This window comes from Hyla sarda, chromosome 1, assembly GCF_029499605.1.
Source record: "Hyla sarda isolate aHylSar1 chromosome 1, aHylSar1.hap1, whole genome shotgun sequence".
Lineage (NCBI taxonomy): Eukaryota > Metazoa > Chordata > Amphibia > Anura > Hylidae > Hyla > Hyla sarda.
Window position 1 is genome coordinate 543527402 of NC_079189.1, and position 18868 is coordinate 543546269.

An 18868-nucleotide genomic window follows, 5' to 3' on the forward strand; every position below is an offset into this window, starting at 1 on the left:
GAGATCACAAGTTCTTTGTAAACGTTTTGATCATATTGTTCTTAGACCGACATAACTTATGTTCCTAAAGGATTTCTCTCGACACCCGTTTTTTACGTCTATAACCTTTCATAACCAGTCAATCAGACAAATTAAAAAGTAAAAAAAATGGTGGATGTACAACCTCTGGAAATAAAGGGTCCTTAGACTCCATTCTCAGCATTTGTTCCATACATTTGAATGAAGCTGTTGGAAATGCTAGTGGTCATGTTAATTTGGAGGCCTAATTACAGTGAACAATACCTTTAAATGTCTCTGTTTTTAAATGGGCACTGTCATTGTGAAACACTTTTCATATGTTTTAGTTCTTGTTAGATAAAATTATTTAGTAATTTATTTTATTAGAAAAAAATAACCCCTTTTTTTTTTTCTTTAATAGTTAAAAGTTTTGGCCACTAGGGGTCTACCTTTCAGGTGCAGCCTGGAGTCCTGTTTCACAGACGCTGCAGGTTTGGTCTCGCTCAGGCCTGGAGGAGACCAAAATCAGGATATGCAGGCGGGAACTGATCTCAGCACAGCACTTGCTCTCTGTCCTGTTACTCAGACTCAGTTCTCAGTCTTACATGTAAAGAGAGGAGAGGATTGAGAAGCAGTCTGCCAAGATTGGCTGCCTCTTCTATGCTGCGCTGCCGAGTGCAGCATAGAAGAGAGAGGGCAGAAGTTCTCCCCGGCAGGGCTTCATTTTGCGCCTGCCCGGGAACTACCCCTCCAGAACACCAATGCTCATTCTGAGTGAGCTGAAGACAGTGAGCAAAAACAAGGTGAAAAAATGTAATCTAACAAAAAATAAATAAATAAATAAAAGGTGGGGAGAGGAGGGAACCATCACTAATAACAGGTTCTCTTTAATGTTTTCCACCTAACCAATGAAACAAAACCAACTTTGCAAAATGTTGTCTTTATTAAACTGACCGCTGTCGTAGGATTTCATAATGAATTCTGTTACAATTCTGGTATATTTTTAGAATCCCTGTAAAAACTCCTGCAGCTGCTTCACTATTTCAGTATCTACAGTTTCCATCAGTGACCGGAATCCTTCAGCTCCCAGTAATTCCTGCTGTGCCTTCAGTTTCTCATAGACAATCTGCTGAAGAGACACTGTATGTACTGGGTCTCTCAAAGCAATCTAGGAATGGACAAAAGAGAGAAAATTACATTATTGTACAATGATGGCAAAACATTTACACATTTTTATTTCCTTCTCAGTCATAAATGCTAGAAAATTGTGTGTCAATGCTGCTGAAGACAGAGCTGAGCCATATGAAGATACAAAAATAAATGGGAAAATCAAGAAACAGATCGAGTTGGTATAGAACATTTTCACCTTATGAAAAACAAACATATGGCCTTTAATAATATGTACTGACAAACAGGGGTAAAAAAACTAATTGTACTTAAAATAATGTTTGAAAAGTATTCAGCTTAAAGGTTACCTGTCATTTATAAAAACAGAGTTGGGACCCCCACCAAACATAAGAACAAGTACAGAGAATACTGGCTCCCAGTGCAGACTCACAAGACTGTCCCATAAACTTATAGCAAGGTGTGCTTCTCCCTACTTGTTCGAATGATTGGTGGGGATCTAAGCATTGATACACCGACCCATCAAAATTTAAATAAAACTTTTTAATGACTTTGCCCTCGCCCCAGCCACCATTGTATCCATCCATGTTGTACATCGTGCACTATAACATGATGTTATGTATCATGATATCAATAAAAATTCCAATGCTACAACCTGACATGTCATCACTAAGAACTCTGTGTTTCACAACAGGACAGACTTCTACAGTAACACTTTGCCCTGACCTTCTTTTGTCCCTGAGAGAGTAAAGTCGACAGCAAAAAACTGTTATTTTGCAATTCTGGGTTTAAATTGATAACTACCTAAAGGAGTTGAGCCATACAAAACCCCCACAGAAGTTGGATCCCCAGTGATCATAAGAAGAGAGGACCCAAATTGTGTGCCCTGCCACATCATTTAATATCTACAGGCCTGACAGATAAAGCCAAATGCCATGCTCAGTCATGTCAGTCTCATAGATATAGAATGGAGTGGTACTGTGCAAGTGTGACCACTGCTACATTCCTTACAAACCGTAGGAAAAACAACCATATTTTCCTGTTATCGAGCCAATATAAAGTGCAAGAACTAAAGCAACTAGAATGCCTGGCCCTTCAACTAGATACTATGGTAGGTTTCTCTCTACAATCTGATACTGACAAAGGCTAATTTTTGCTACACATAAATCCGCTTTCTCCCGCTCTGCTTTTATCTGTCACTGAAAAGAAAAAGATGAATAGGGTCCCTCGGCCCTTGAAGAGCACTTGGATGTGACAATGATGCTTTACTGCTTTGAAGTCATATGGTGTAGCCCAGCCCATGTAAAGAACAACATATATAGCATTTCACTGTCCATAACGGTCACAGAAACAAGATAAAAATAAGCACAGAAGCAAAGACATCCTATTATGTGTATTTGAATTCCTTACGGTTATGAATTAATATTCAGTGCTAGTAAATCTCATTGAAACTAATACTGGTGTTTTACACTGTTGGTCTTGTTTAGAAGACGGGGTATACAACCTTGGTAAGTGGGTCATAGATTCTAATGAGCTGCAACTATTTTTTTAATTCCTAGTAACAAAATGTTCTTAAATCCTACTACTAACATCAAATTGAGGCATACTGTAGCACAGGAATAGCACATCCACTTGTAAATGTAAAGGTACCCATACACTTTCGATAAGTTATAAAGGTACCCATACACTTTTGATACGTTATTAAGGGACCCGTATACTTTTGCTAAGTTATAAAGGGACCCATACACTTTCGATAAGTTATAAAGGGACCCATATACTTTTGCTAAGTTATAAAGGTACCCATACACTTTCGATAGCTACTGCTTCCCTTTCCCACATACACAAGAAAGTCTGACTTGGCCAAACAATTATATGTATGGGTCAGCTTGACAGACTTCTCTAGCGGCAGTTTATCTCTCGGAGAACAAAAGGGTTGGTTAATTGCAACCCAACTTGCCCAATCCTTCTCCAGATTACACATCAATCATAGCCCGTTATCACCTTGCTGTAAAATCTTAGATAGGACAAAAAAATAAAGACATCTCCACAGAAGAATCAAATACAGCAGCTTTAAGTGTGCCAGGAGGGCCCACATTGCCGTGTAGCCCATAGTTATATGCAACACATGTGACAATTAACAAGCATGTGGATGTACCGACTTGCTTGTTTTTCTACATCTATGACTATTTAGATTGTGTCTTTGTCCTCCTGCTGTGCCCTACACCAGTCCACATAACTACTGCGTGGTTTAATTACCAATAACAGAAATAGTAAAGGGAGGATACAAAAGGACATCCATGAAACACATAGATGGTCCAGATCCACCTGCTGGTCCAAGCAGCTCGCCATTCTGGATAACTAGGTCCCAAATGGGAAACCTTGCTTGTGTGAATATACGCAAATAATGGAAAGAAGTTGTCTTAATAAACAAAACTGATGGCTTTTTTATGTGCACCCTGATCTAAACCATTAGATAATAAGTTGTGGCAATCTCCTACACCTACATACATTTATCCATCACCAAAGCTACTGGTAATCCATGTTTTCAGATTGTTGTTCTATTTTAAATAACTAGTAACAAAAACAGTAAAAAGTTGTTATAATTATGTGAGCGGATTCCTGCTATTATTGTAGAAACATGTGCCCCTGACTGTATCTCCTAGTTACGCTATATCAGTATGCTTCTTTAACCTCTTCAGGACACAGGGCGTATGGATACGCCCTGCACTCCGAGTCCTTAAGGACCGAGGGTGTATCCATAAGCCCGTGGGAAATCCGGTCCCCACCGCTAGCCGGTTGGGGACCGGAGCCGGATGCCTGCTGAAATCATTCAGCAGGCACCCTGGCACATCGCCCAAGGGGGTCCTGAGACCCCCCCATGTCGGCGATCGGAGAAAATCGCATGTCAATTAAGACATGCGATTTTCTCCAATTCCGGGCTGATCGGGTCTTTGGTGACCCGATCACCCGGAAAATAGGGCTGATCGGAGCTGTCAGCAACAGCCCCGATCAGCCTAAAGGATAGGAGTGAGGTCGCAGTGCTGCGATCTCCTCCTATCCCCTGGCATTAGTCAGAACGGAGTTCTGACCAATGGCAGCGCAGGACAGGGGGTTGCCATGGCAACCCCCCGTTCTGCCCGCCCCTGGATGTCGAGGAGCTCTGTCTGGGCATGCTGGGAGTTGTAGTTTTCCAACATCTGGAGGGTCACAGTTTGGAGACCACTGTTACAGTGGTGCCCAAACAGTAGCCCTCCAGATGTTGCCAAACTACAACTCTCAGCATGCCTCGACTGCCCAGGCATGCTGGGAGTTGTAGTTCTGTAACATCTGTCCCTTCAGATTTAGCAATTTTCATGACATTTTTGAAAATTGCTGCTCTACTTTGAAGCCCTCTAATTTTTTCAAAAAGCAAAAGTATGTCCATTTTATGATGCCAACATAAAGTGGACATATTGTATTTGTGAAGAAAAATTAAATTTATTTGGAATATCCATTTTCCTTACAATTAGAGAGCTTCAAAGTTAGAAAAATGCTACATTTTCAAAATTTTCATGAAATTTTGGGATTTTTCACCAAAAAAGGATGCAATTAATGCCGAAAATTTACCACCAAAATAAAGTAGAATATGTCACGAAAAAACTATCTCAGAATCAAAATATTCGGTAAAAGCGTTTTCGCGTTATTAATTCGTAAAGTGACGGTGGTCATAATTGCGAAAAAGGGCTTAGTCCTTAAGGTGAAAAAGGGCTCAGTCTTTAAGGGGTTAAAGTGTACCCATCTTCAACAAAAACTTTTGATATAAGGTAGATAATACCATAATATGAATATTTGTAATATACTTTGATAAAAAAAAATGTGTATATTTGTTGGTAAAAAAATGCTTTCCCTGCAGCTATTGCCTGTGTGTATCTATGAGACCACCAAATGGAGTGAGGGCAGGACATGCAGGTTCTTGGCTTGTCAATCAGCCTTATGTGTGAGCCAGGAACGTGTCACAGAGCCTCAGTGCACAGAGCCCTGCTTGTCCTCAGTGCACAGAGCACTGCTTGTCCTCAGTGCACAGAGCGGTCCTCAGTGCACAGAGCCCTGCTTGTCCTCACTGCACAGAGCCCTGCTTGTCCTCAGTGCACAGAGCCCTGCTTGTCCTCAGTGGACAGAGCCCTGTTTCTCCTAAATTCACAAATCCCTGCTTGGCCTAAGTGCACAGAACCCTGCTTGTCCTCAGTGCACAGAGCCATTCTTATCCTCACTGTACAGAGCCCTGCTTGTCCTCAGTGCACATAACCCTGCTTATCCTCAGTGCACAGAGCCCTGCTTATCCTCACTGCACAGAGCCCTGCTTGTCCTCAGTGCACAGAGCCCTGCTTGTCCTCAGTGCACAGAACCCTGCTTGTCCTCACTGCACAGAGCCCTGCTTGTCCTCAGTGGACAGAGCCCTGCTTGTCCTCAGTGCACAGAGCCCTGCTTGTCCTCAGTGTACAGAGCCCTGCTTGTCCTCAGTGAACAGAGCCCTGCTTGTCCTCACTGCACAGAGCAGAGCCCTGCTTGTCCTCAGTGGACAGAGCCCTGTTTCTCCTAAATTCACAAAGCCCTGCTTGGCCTAAGTGCACAGAGCCCTGCTTGTCCTCAGTGCACAGAACCCTGCTTATCCTCAGTGCACAGAACCCTGCTTATCCTCAGTGCACAGAGCCCTGCTTGTCCTCAGTGCACAGAGCCCTGCTTGTCCTCAGTGCACAGAACCCTGCTTGTCCTCACTGCACAGAGCCCTGCTTGTCCTCAGTGGACAGAGCCCTGCTTGTTCTCAGTGTACAGAATCCTGCTTGTCCTCAGTGCACAGAGCCCTGCTTGTCCTCACTGCACAGAGCCCTGCTTGTCCTCACTGCACAGAGCCCTGCTTGTCCTCACTGCACAGAGCCCTGCTTGTCCACCCACACTTCCTGTATTTGGTCTTCTCACAGAGACACACATGCAATAGCTGCAGAGACAAAAATATACACATTTTTTAACCAATGTATATTACAAATTTAAGTATAATGAAATTATCTGCATGATATAAAAAGTTTATAAAAGGTACACTTTAAATGAACAAGAATCTTTACATAAAGATCAATTAGAAAGACGATTCCCAAAGGCAATAAGTAATTATTATATAATAATAATTATGAACAAAATGTCAAGCATAATAAAAAAAAAATTCAGCAATGTAAGAACGCAAAAAAAAAAACTGTAGTAAAAAATGTATGAAAGAGGCAGCGATATGTTATGTTTATACAGCATGAATAACAATCATGAAATTTGTATTTAAGCCTGGGAATTTGCTTCATGACCCATATTTTACTTTTTAATTAATAATGCATTTTAATAACTCCAGCATTGTCAGCCGTTTAAGTGTTTACAAGATTATTAAACCACCGAATCATTTCCAATTAGACATAAATTCAAGAAAAAACACAAAGCACATGCTTCACATATTCATCAGGTGATGGGTACCATATGGTAGTATTAATAAATCCAGAAGAAAAGGGGGATACAAATAAGCCAAGATAATATGCTTGGTGAAAACCCTGCCTTCTTTATTTGGAGTTCCACTTTTGACAGGCACAGACTATCCAAATGCAGCATGGTGTATAAAGCTACAATAAAAATAAGTAAACAGTTTTCCAATTTCACCTTTTTTGGATGATTGTTGGCTGGAAATGTGGCACAATGGGTCATAAACAAAGAATGAAAGGAATCAAGCATGAATAAAACATCTTAAATTGTGAAAAGAAAAATTGGAAAATTTTGACCAGATTGCGCCTGTGGTCGAAATCTATAGGCAATATCTAAACTTTGAATTTGCATTAGTTCAGATAAATCATCCACATTGCATTCCTACATCATTGTACAAGCTTTTGTAGCCATTTTTAGTTTCAAAGCATCTAAAATATATTATTAAGCTACATTACAAACAACTTTGTTGATAAAATCCTACTGTTTTGTGTATACAACTCCTGTGCATGAATTGCGTGTCTCCATGGTTACAGACTACAAACAAACCCTGTGTGTAGTCTGATCTTGCATTTTTGTGTCAGTCCCATCTAAAACCTGCTGGTAGCGAGAAGATTTATTTAGGACTATATAATTTGAGTTATGTAGCAGGACATGCTCAAGACACAACATTATATATATACTGGGGGAGGTAGAAAACGTGCAGTTGCATCCAATTCCTTTGGGTGCTACTGGCTCCTCTGCCACATAAGAGCACAACTCTAAAACTTGTATGTCACAGTTCATGGGCTGTGTTACAGATTTTCCATTGAAATTTGTACACCTTAAATTATGGATCACAATTCATTCCCTAAACTGAGGGTCTCTTTGTCCGTCATGTTTTTCTATTCTTAAAGGGGTAGTCCAGTGGTGAAAAACTTATCCCCTATCCTAAGGATAGGGGATAAGTTTGAGATTGCGGCGGGTCCGACCACTGGGGCCCCCTGCGATCTCTCTGTACGGGGCCCCGGCTCTCGGCCCAGATAGCGGGTGTCGACCCCCGCACGAAGCGGCGGCCGACACGCCCCCTCAATACATCTCAATAGCAGAGCCGGAGATTGCCGAAGGCAGCGCTTCGGCTCTGCCATAGAGTTGTATTGAGGGGGCGTGTCGGCCGCCGGCTCGTGCGGAGGTCAACACGCCCCCTTACCACAGGCTGTCGGGGCTCCGTACAGGAGATCGCAGGGGGCCCCAGCGGTCGGACCCCCCGCGATCTGCCACTTATCCCCTATCCTTAGGATAGGGGATAAGTTGCTCACCACTGAGTCACCACTGGACTACTCCTTTAAGGTTTGGACATAGGCAGGGAATAAATTCTGGTTCAATGGCTGCATGAAAATAAAAAAGACAGTAGCTATTTCAATCGCTGCCCTTAATATGCATAGGGACATATTTACTGTTAGTCAATAAAAATATTTAGTAAACTTTGTATATACCAGGGTGACAAGGGCATACCATTTGAACTGGACCAACATAGAAATAATACTTTTTCAACCTATTCCATAATGAAAGCAACCTATTTTTGTCCTTACTTTATATTGCTTTATATTTTATATTGCTTTATATTTGATATTGCATCAAGACCTTATTCCATTTTGATTTATACAGTGTGAGTTAGCAGATGCCACATGCCTGGTGCCCCTCTCCAAGGTTTTGTCACTTATTTTGTAAAAATCTAAAATACACGTGTCACCAATAAGATTCTAGAACCAAATGTACCTCTTCCAGTACAAAGCCTGGATCATCCAAGATGTAATTTTAGCTGTAAATATGAGATCCTGTATATCCTTGCATTAGCTTATGAGTATAATAAAAATGTTGTGTTTAATCATATAATGACTGGGTTTTCAATCCTGACCTTAGCTAAGGTTAGCAGATTTACAATGGCATATTAGCTCGGCAGTCATGCAGCTTTCTCGTTAATTTAAGTCATTGTCTCATGGCAATTAGTCCAATCAATGGTATTGATCACTGGCAGTCTACTGAAGGCTCACTGCTTCAATCTACACATGACAGATCAACACCTCCGCTCACTATTTAATGCAGGGTCATGTCAAACATCTTTAGTACTAGGCACATCGTATGGCTGTATTCCCTTAGGAAATACAGGTCACTAATATCCTGTGTAATCTACAATTAAGGAAACGTGTCTCTAAATAAAACCATTGTGTACCCTCTGAACTATATGTCATATACACATGTAGGCCGCCATGCCATAACACAAAGTAAGGTCAGACAATCTGACCTGCATTACAAATGTTTGTTGATAAGTTGTATAGTCATGAAAACAAATATCAGGAACCTCCAGATGAAATACAACATCTATACATTCATATGTGCAAGTGCTGACGCTCTGGGACTATGATTGATGGCAATGGGGACCTTTGATTTTCCACTCCATTTGTCCCCTACTTGTAGGTGGAATTGCTGCTCAACCTTCAACAATCAAAATAACATATAGTTCATCAATAATGTAGAGTAGAACATAACAGCGTGCTCTGTTTATGTTGACATGTCCCATGAAAGGGTGCGTACACCTATAATAATCTCTAAATTAGTCGTCTTAGTTTTCATTTTTTTTGTGTGGTGAATTTATTTTCTATCTATTCACTATTTTATACTGTTAATACATGTTTTCACTATTTTATACTGTTAATACATGTTTTCACTATTTTTATTTAGTTTAAATACTGGCTAGGTTTCAATTTTTTTCCTCAATATAAGTTCACTTGTGCCACTGATTCTCCTGCAATCTGAAGTGTCTCAGGTCTAGAAAAAAAGACTTGTGAGAAATGTGTGGCAGATTTTTGGTGTGGATTTGGCTCCAAAAATCTACAATAAATTATACAATAATAAATATATAAAAATGTTTTTTAAAGGGCACTATTCTGCTGCAAATTTAGCCCAGGTTTGCTGTAGATGTAATCTATTGCAATGCAAAGGATAAAAACCCGTGATCCACATTAGAACTGGATTTCATGCCACATCCCTGAAATTACCTCCCATGGGTACATATAGCCAAAGGGAATGTATCCTCAGAAGTGGATAGTAAAGTATATACCACTATTCTATAGTTGGATATAGAAGCAGCTAGGATGTGAGATCAACTGGACCCGGATTTTAATCCAAATAATGAAAAATGTGAACCAAACCTTATAGGTCAAAGCACCATAAAGGGCCAACATAAATTCTGGTCAATGAGGCATTTGACCTCAGTAGCTCAAATTTAAAAGGGTACTCCAGTGGAAAACAATATATTCCAAATCAACTGGTGACATGCAGTTAAAGAGATTTGTAAATTACTTCTATTAAAAAAGCCTAATCCTTCCAGTACTTATCAGCTGCTGTATACTCCACGGGAAGTTAAGTAGTTATTTTCTTTCTGACCACAGTGCTCTCTGCTGACACTTCTGTCCATGTGAGGAACTGTCCAGAGTAGGAGCAAATCTCCACAGCAAACCTCTCCTGGTCTGGACAGTTCCTGACATGGAGACAGGTGTCAGCAGAGAGCACTGTGGTTAGACTTAAAATAACTACTCAACTTCCTGTGGAGCATACAGCAGCTGATAAGTACTGGAAGGATAAATATTTTTTAATATAAGTAATTTACAAATCTGTTTAACTTTCTAGCATTAGTTAATTTGAAAAAAATTGTTTTCCAACGGAGTACCCCTTTAAACATATTGCTTTTGCATATGGATTACTATATTCTAATCAATTACTAAAAATGAAGTAAAAATCAGGGACAAAATACACACCATACAAGATGGTCATGGGTCTGCTATAGGGCCCATGGGGAAACGTGGCTCCAGCTCAAGTATTGACAAGAGGTGGAGACCCTGCACTTAAATCATCACTTCCAACAGGAACCACAATATATGCAGACAAGGAGAGGTAAGAGTCAGGGATTATTTCCCCTCATTTTTAGGAAAAGAGGTAAAAGAAAAATGCTTCTCTCTCAAGACTGGGATTCACTTTGGCCAATTAAACATCTTTTATAGTTAGTAAGAAAACATGCTTCTCTCCAGCACTGGTTCCTTTATTAGGTTCCTGTTGACAACCGCTAACTAGATGTGACTGTGGTAAAAATAAATTAATAAATGAAAAACTTCTCACATCCTAATTTATATGGATCATTTCCTCCTCTCTCTTCACACAAGGAAAGCCATTTATAAGCCTCTGTAATTGGAATTAATAAAACACTCCACTCACATTATCATGAGAGGATTGAATTTAATTAAAATAATTAAGCACCGTTTAATCAATTGTTTTTTGTCAACTAAATAATTCCTCAAAAGAATGGCAGGAGCGAGATGACATCGCATGTGACATGCAGATTATCCCCTCGAAAGTGCAAAGAGGCATCTGTATTCGGTGCCCACCAAATATAGGCCCATAGGGCTTCCTCATGAGATACACTATCCTCAGGCTATGAATGACCTTCAGTTCTTGATTGAATTGAAATAAAAAGTCATACAAGCTTTACTAATATGTCTCTGTTTACCTGTGTAATGTTTTAATAATAAGGTTGCAGTATTGGCTATTGGTTTTTTCCTCACTAAACTCTCTCCTCTCCAATCTTTCCTCAATGCAGAAGCCATCTTTCTGTCCAGCCATTACAATGATGCCCCTACCCTGGACCAGTCCTTGTACCGGTCACTATAGAATTCAATTTTAACTGATCACTCTCACCCACAAAGCTCTCCAGAATGCTGCATCTCCCTATATATCCTTCACCTCTGTCTGAAAACCTGCCGTGGTTCTGCCTTTTGCAAGCTAACACCAAAATTCTGCATAATATCACCCTCATTCCTGTCTCCTAATCTAGATGTGTTACTAGAAGTTGTATTGCAGAAAATCAAACAGATTCCCCTTGAAATGACCAATTGAGTGCTAATTTGACTTACAGTGAGATGATAGCGTCCCTGCATCCACAGTTTTAAGTGTAACCTTTAAGGCTGACCTTTTACATTTCTTAAAGGGATACTGTATGTTAGGAGCTTAATGCTGTCCAAATGATGGACAGCATAAAATCCTAACAGGCTCCCTGCTTCAAACAGGTATGGTAGCTTAAAAGTTTAGAACAGTCAGAACATGAGGCGAAGTGTGCCCCCCCCCCCCCCCCCGCCTTTACTTCATTCCTCAGAACCTGGCTCCATTATTTAACAATAACCACTACACTGTATCATATCTGTGTAACTTTATGGTAAACTGTTGTACAAAACAAGTAGTTTTACCTCATGTGCACCCATGTGGGCCTTATTTACATCATTGTAAGCTTTTGTAAGCAGAGCCCTCACTCGTCTTGTGTCATTCCTATTCCTTTATAGTTTGTAAACCCTTGTAAGCAGGACGCTCACTCCTCCTGTATCACTTCTTTCTCCATTACAAGGTGATGTCTTATTCTCTTAATAAAATGTAAAGTGTTGCGGATTATGGCGGTGCTATATAGATAAATATTAAGGTAGAAGCTGAAGATGGTACATAGTATTTATTGCTGGTAGCCAACTTATTCTTTCAGGTCTTTTTGCTCATGTTATCTGTGTTGTACGAGTCACTGACAAGAAGCCTCATTCCCTTTCTACTATGAATTAATTGTGTTGCGTAAAACAAAACACTGGAGAATAATTGGCGGTTTGCTTTCAATGTATAGACCAAACCGTAACATGCCGGATTTTGTCTTGTCCGTGCTTATACTTTGAATGTCAATCTTTGAAGCCAATCTGTAGTGAGTAACTAAAGTGTGCTTTGAGCCTTTGGAAAGGGATCACAGTTGTTTTATACAGACCACATCTCAGAGGTATGTTATGGGGAAAATAGTATGCCTTGTAAGGATGATGAAATGTTTATTTTAAACTATGGAAACACACTAGAATGCAGAATCCACCTACTTTGGCTGTCTTGGTGGCTTCTTCATTCAGCTTTATAGTACTGTGTCTTGGTAAAGCTTAAAAAGGGAAAACTATGGTGGACATAAAGCTAGTATTCTTCTCTTGGATTAAAGTACAAAGAAAATCTCATCCTCAGAACTAAAAAGTTTGTCAACAGTCCTGATTGGGGACAGTTTTTTTACAGGACACTGTAAAAAAAATTGTCCAATAAGTTTAAGACTTAAAAAATTGTTGTCAATAGTATTCCGCTGCACAATACCCATGACGGAATTCATTGATCATTCTTTCAGTGAAATACATTGCTGTTTATGTGAACGGCAACGTCTGTGCAGTCCTAGTGCTGGCCGCAATGTGAAGCTAACCAAACACTGCGCAAACTAGAAATTTGTTTTTGCCACAGTGGCTATATCTGGTAGAGGCCTGTTCTGGACATGAAAATTATTATAAATATTTAATTAATTATTTTTCCTCTCTGTAGACATGCTGTAAGTATGACTACTTAATGCATATCTCCAATTGTCTCCATTGAAATACCATGCCTGTTTGGCTGACCTGAAAAGAAAAAGTTGGACATTGGATAGAAGTTTGTCACACCATTAAAAAGCTGTACACTTTTTAGTATATATTCCTTATTTATTCATTTTCTAGGATTCCAGCAGCTCAAAGCATTTTTCCATTTATGAAATAATGTCATAACTAGACAATGGTATAAGGTTCTCAAGAGCTCGGAGATTTGGTTTTGTAATTAATGTAAAAAAATGTCACGTAAGAGCCGACCAAAGAAACATGAAGTAATTAAGATGAGAACAACGTGAAAATTGGATTACAGACAGATGAATGGATGGTGCTGAAGAGTACGAGGATAGAATGGAAGGAAGAAAACCTGAGAATTAAGAGACAGGAGTTGAAGGAAAAGGGAATGGAACAAAGTTACAGAAACTGTCAATGGCTTAGAAGAGAACAATACAATAAAAAGACAAGAAATGTAAAGTGACATTTGAGAAGGTTTTCAGAAAAATGAAGCTATAAAGCAAATTGTTACCATAAAGCTGATGATGGAAGAGTGATGCAAGAAAACAAATTGAACTAGTCATGCTAAGCTTCAGCTTTACTAGGGAAAGTATGATTCCCTAAAATGCTGTGTGTTTCAGAGTGAAATACTGATGGCTGTAATAAGGAAGCCTATTCCCGTCATGCCACTTGTGGTTCGGGCAGCATGAAACTGATGACAGGTTCTATTAAAGGGGTACTCCGGTGGAAAACATTTTTTTTTAAATCAACTGGTGCCAGAAAGTCAAACAGATCTGTAAATTGAGAGAAAGTTCACTGACTCAGGAGCATGGAATCCTCAGCACTTCTGGACTCCAAGTATATAAAATACAAAAGCTTTATTCCTTTCTTGATTGTAAAAACATCATGGGGGTACAAGGTCCTCGAGACCTCGATAAAGACTTTTGTTTGTCAAAACGCGTTGGTCTGTTTTTATAACATTTTGTACCCCCATGATGTTTTTACAATCAAGAAGGGAATAAAGCTTTTGTATTTTATATACTTGGTGTCCAGAAGTGCTGAGGATTCCATGCTCCTGAGTCAGTGAAGTTTCTCTGTCTACCTTGTTTGCGGCAGCAATGCCCTGACAGCACCTGGACCAGCGGGGAATCGTGGTTTTGCCTGTGGGAGGAGGTGAGTGGACTTTTTCTTTGTTTGCTTTGAATAGATCTGTAAATTACTTCTATTTAAAAATGTTAATCCTTCCAGTATTAATCTTTTTAATTTCTTTCCAGTCTGACCACAGTGCTCTCTGCTGACACCTCTGTCTGTGTCAGGAACTGTCCAGAGCAGGAGAGGTTTGCTATGGGGATTTGCTCCTACTCTAGACAGTTCCTGACATGGACAGAGGTTACAGAAGAGCACTGTGGTCAGACTGAAAAGAATTCCAGAAAGAAATATAGCTTCCTGTGGAGCATACAGCATCTGATAAGTACTGGAAGGATTAAGATTTTTTAATAGAAGAAATTTACAAATCTGGCATTTTCACAACAAGTATAAAATACAAACTTTTCCCAAGATGTGTTGAATGTAGTACAGGCTGAATTGTTGCATTAAACCTGCCCATTTTGGTGTTTTTTTCTTACCATTTTATCTTGTTGTGGTTGTCATGTGGGCTGTTTTTTCTGGCGTATTGTGTGCTCTGACCCAATCAGATGACCCTGCCCCTCCCCCCCAACAGCATAAGTCTTACATACTCACTGAAGGAGCAATTCTCCTGCAGCTGCACCCCCCCCCCTCCTCCTCCTATGTAGTATTTACTGTATAAATTTAGATAGATTTTTTTGGTAGTTATCATAAGTTTAATGTACTCTAATGTACTACCAATTTATCCAAAGGATATGCTGCATGGATATTCCCAGCCTCCTGTTCTTCGTGATTATTAGCAGCATTTTCCCTCCTCTTCATATTACAAGGGAGGTCTCTTTTCCTTTTTTGCCTCTATTTTCCATAGAAGCACTGTGTACACCAGTACCTCTCTATTGTGAGGTGTCCCCCTAGTTCTTTAAGGTTTGGCATGGACAATGGCCATAGGTTAGCCAAAGGCATTATAGTTCCAGAAAAACATGTCTGACATAGTCCTGGTATCCTCCCTCAGTTTAGTACCAATTTGCTTTATTGCAAAAAGAAAAACAAAACACATAAAACTAAGATACATATTTACAAAATAGCAGGCTAGTTGAATGATGGCCATAGCGAAGATACTACAACATTACTACATAATAATGATACTGCTCCGAGACCCATTAAATAAATGTGCATAAAATACAGTATGTGAAAATGCTCCTAGCTGTCGTAAGATTTGGAATAAAATTTGGGCATTAACCCATTGGTAACAACGTTTTTACAGTGGCTCTTATTAAAAAGGCTTTATTAGGCTGCAGCATTAAAGGACCTAGCAGAAGAAGAGGCTACAAAGAGGCAGCTACCGTAGGTCTATGTTTATGTGAAATTTAATGCATAAGGCTTAAAATTCAGAGAGGTCTTAGTGTCACTGTGGTTTCTCAATTCGGCAGCCTCAGGGTCTGTAACCTCTAGCAATTTTAGCAAAGAAGTAAGAAATCAAACATCCTTTTTTTAATACTATGAATATATATATATATATATATATATGTATATATATATATATATGTATATATATATATATATATATATATATATATATATATATAAATTCTGTGCAGTGTTCTTCATGTAGGTCTCCGATTTTCGTATAATGTTAGCAACAATATTGCTTGTGGTGTTTACACAAAACGTGTGTGCACTTACAATATGCATAATTTTCCATTATTCCCACATGCCGCGATGATATCAAATGGTTAAAAGGCCCCAGCTAGTATAGGTCTGGTTATTCTTAATACAGAAAAAATACATGTTTAAATACAATGAAACAGGCAGCTATATTAATATGGATGGAATGTATGCGGAATGCTATAAATTGTTTTTTTTGCATTCCGTAAAGTAGAGAATGGCCTATCTTTATGCCACAGGAACTCACACTCTCCAAGCTGCTCAACAAATGTTCACAATGTGGTACAATATGAGGGACAAAAAATATGGGATGCAGGAACCCAAAGGTCTCCCTTGACTAATTCACAATATGGGCCTAAAATGTTTCCAATGCATCCCACTGCATTACGTTAAATAGGTATGGGGAACTGAAACTTATGCCCTACCCACAGGATAAGCGTCTGATCGCTGGGGTCTATGAGACCCCTGGCAATCTCACCCTTTCACCCCTACCCTTGGAGACAAGATAAAGTAACGGCTTGCTCAGTTAAACAGTGCCTGAGACGAAGGGTCCCAGCGGTCATACTCCCTGCAATTAGACACTTATCCCCTATGCAAACATCTCAGTTCCCAAGAGTACCTCCTTAACTGATTAACCCCTTAAGGACCAATGCAAATAAATCTGTATGCCCCTGAAAGACCAGGCCTGTTTTTTCAAATCGGGGATGTCTGTCTTTATTAGAGAATAACTCTGGTAACGTTTTGCCAATCACGATAATTCTGACATTGTTTTTTTGTCACAAGTTGTCCTTCATGTACATAGTAAAAGTAAGCCGATATAATTTGTAGTTTTTTTTTACAATGCAAAAAATCATGAAATTTTTACAAAAAATTACGATTTTTTGCTATTTTAACACTAATTGGTTGCATATATTTATACTTACTGACCAAATAGTTTATGAAACTTATACTTTCAGATGTCTACTTTATTTTGACATAATTTTTTTGTTTTTAATTAACATTTTAAATTAGTTAGAACCCTAACAATTTAACTTGAAATGTTAAAAATTTTTAACATTTGAAAAGTACCGTATTTATCGGCGTATAACACGCACTTTTTAGGCTAAAATTTTTTGCCTAAAGTCTGTGTGCGTGTTATACGCCGATACACCCCCAGGAAAGGCAGGGGGAGAGAGGCCGTCGCTGCCCGCTTCTCTCCCCCTGCCTTTCCTGGGGTCTAGAGCGCTGCTGTCGGCCCTTTTCACCCCCTGGTTATCCGCGCCGCTGCCAGTTCTGTCCCCCTGACTATCGGTGCCGGCGCCGATAGCCAGGGAGAGAGAAGCGGCGCCGACAGCCAGGGGGAGAGAAGGGGCAGCGGCACCCATTGCCGGCGCCGCTGCCCCGTTGCCTCCCCCCATCCCCGGTGGCATAATTACCTGAGTCCGGTCCACGCTGCTCCAGGCCTCCGTCGTGCGTCCCCGGCGTCATTGCTATGCGCTGAACGGCGCGGCGCATGATGTCAGAGCGCCGCGCATAGCAACGACGCTGGGGACGCACGACGGAGGCCTGGAGCAGCGCGGACCCGACTCAGGTAATTATGCCACCGGGGATGGGGGGAGGCAACGGGGCAGCGGCGCCGGCAATGGGTGCCGCTGCCCCTTCTCTCCCCCTGGCTGTCGGCGCTGCTTCTTTCCCCCTGGCTATCGGCGCCGGCACCGATAGTCAGGGGGACAGAACGGGCAGCGGCGCCGATAACCAGGGGGTGAAAAGGGCCGACAGCAGCGCTCTAGACCCCAGGAAAGGCAGGGGGAGAGAAGCGGGCAGCGACGGCCTCTCTCCCCCTGCCTTTCCTGGGGGTATATCGGGGTATACACGCGCACACACGCACCCTCATTTTATCATGGATATTTGGGTAAAAAACTTTTTTTACCCAAATATCCTTGGTAAAATGAGGGTGCGTGTTATAGGCCGGTGCGTGGTATACCCCGATAAATACGGTACATCTTTTTTTGTGTGCTATGCAAGGTTTGCAGAAATTAAAAGGTAGTAGAACATAGGAACACCCCCCCAAATGACCCCATTTTAAAAACTAGACCCCTCAAGGTATTCGCTAGGGGGTACAGTGAGTATTTTAACACCATAGTTTTTTGGCAGGAATTATTACAAAGTCAGTGTTAAAAATTCGAAAATTGCAATTTTTCACAAATGCATAATTTGGGGGGCATATTTTTTGTACATCACTTCTGATATTGAAAGAAATGCACCCTATATTTTATTTAGCTGCTTGTCCCATGTTCGGAAATACCCCTGCTTAGGCCATATATGGTTCCTTAGCCGCGTGGTAGGACCCAGAAGGAGAGGAGCGCCGTTTGGCTTTCAGGACAGAACAGTACCCCCACCCCCACAAGTGACCCCATTTATATACCGCACCCCTACAAGTTATTGGCTGGTCAGCTGGCAGTATAACGCTTCTGTCTGTGACAGTTAAGGCTCCTGATGGATATATCCGCCATGTTGTGGGAATAAGCACCCGCTCATGGCGAATATATCCATTACTGCTGCGGCTGGGTAGCTCAGTGTGTCCGCTCATGACTGCTGGCGGAAAATCCGCCGCTATGAGTGGACCCACAAAGCTACCCAGCCGCAGCAGCGAGCTCATTACCGTGACTGCTGCATAATGTGTAGGATCACAGGGCGGACATCCGCAGCATATTACATGCTGCGGATGTCCGCCAATGCGATCCTACACATTATGCTTTTTTTTTATTAGATTCATTTAATAAATGTATTTTTAATATATATATATATTTTTTTACACTTTTATTACATTTTTATTTATTTTACACTTTTATTTTATTTATTTTATTTTTTTTACACTTTTTAATGCTTTGGAATACTTAGTATTCCAAAGCATTGCAGTTAAATGCTGCCTGCCAGTTTTCACTAGCAGGCAGCATATTTCACTAGCAGGCAATACCCAGGGCAGACCTGGGGGTCTTTGTAGGACCCCCGGCTGCCCAGGTATGCAGCAGCACCCCGCGATGCTC

At 40.6% G+C, this 18868-nt stretch overlaps 1 protein-coding gene across 1 annotated transcript in view; it reads right to left on the reverse strand.

Moving 5' to 3' along the window:
• Positions 1-926: 926 nt before the first annotated feature.
• IPO11 (importin 11) overlaps positions 927-18868 on the reverse strand; it is a 494099-nt gene continuing 476157 nt past the window's right edge. Inside the window, exon 30 of the mRNA XM_056541414.1 lies at positions 927-1165. Within this exon, the coding sequence (XP_056397389.1) occupies positions 1001-1165 (165 nt within the window). The 3' untranslated portion in view covers positions 927-1000. The remainder of the gene's footprint in view (positions 1166-18868) is intronic.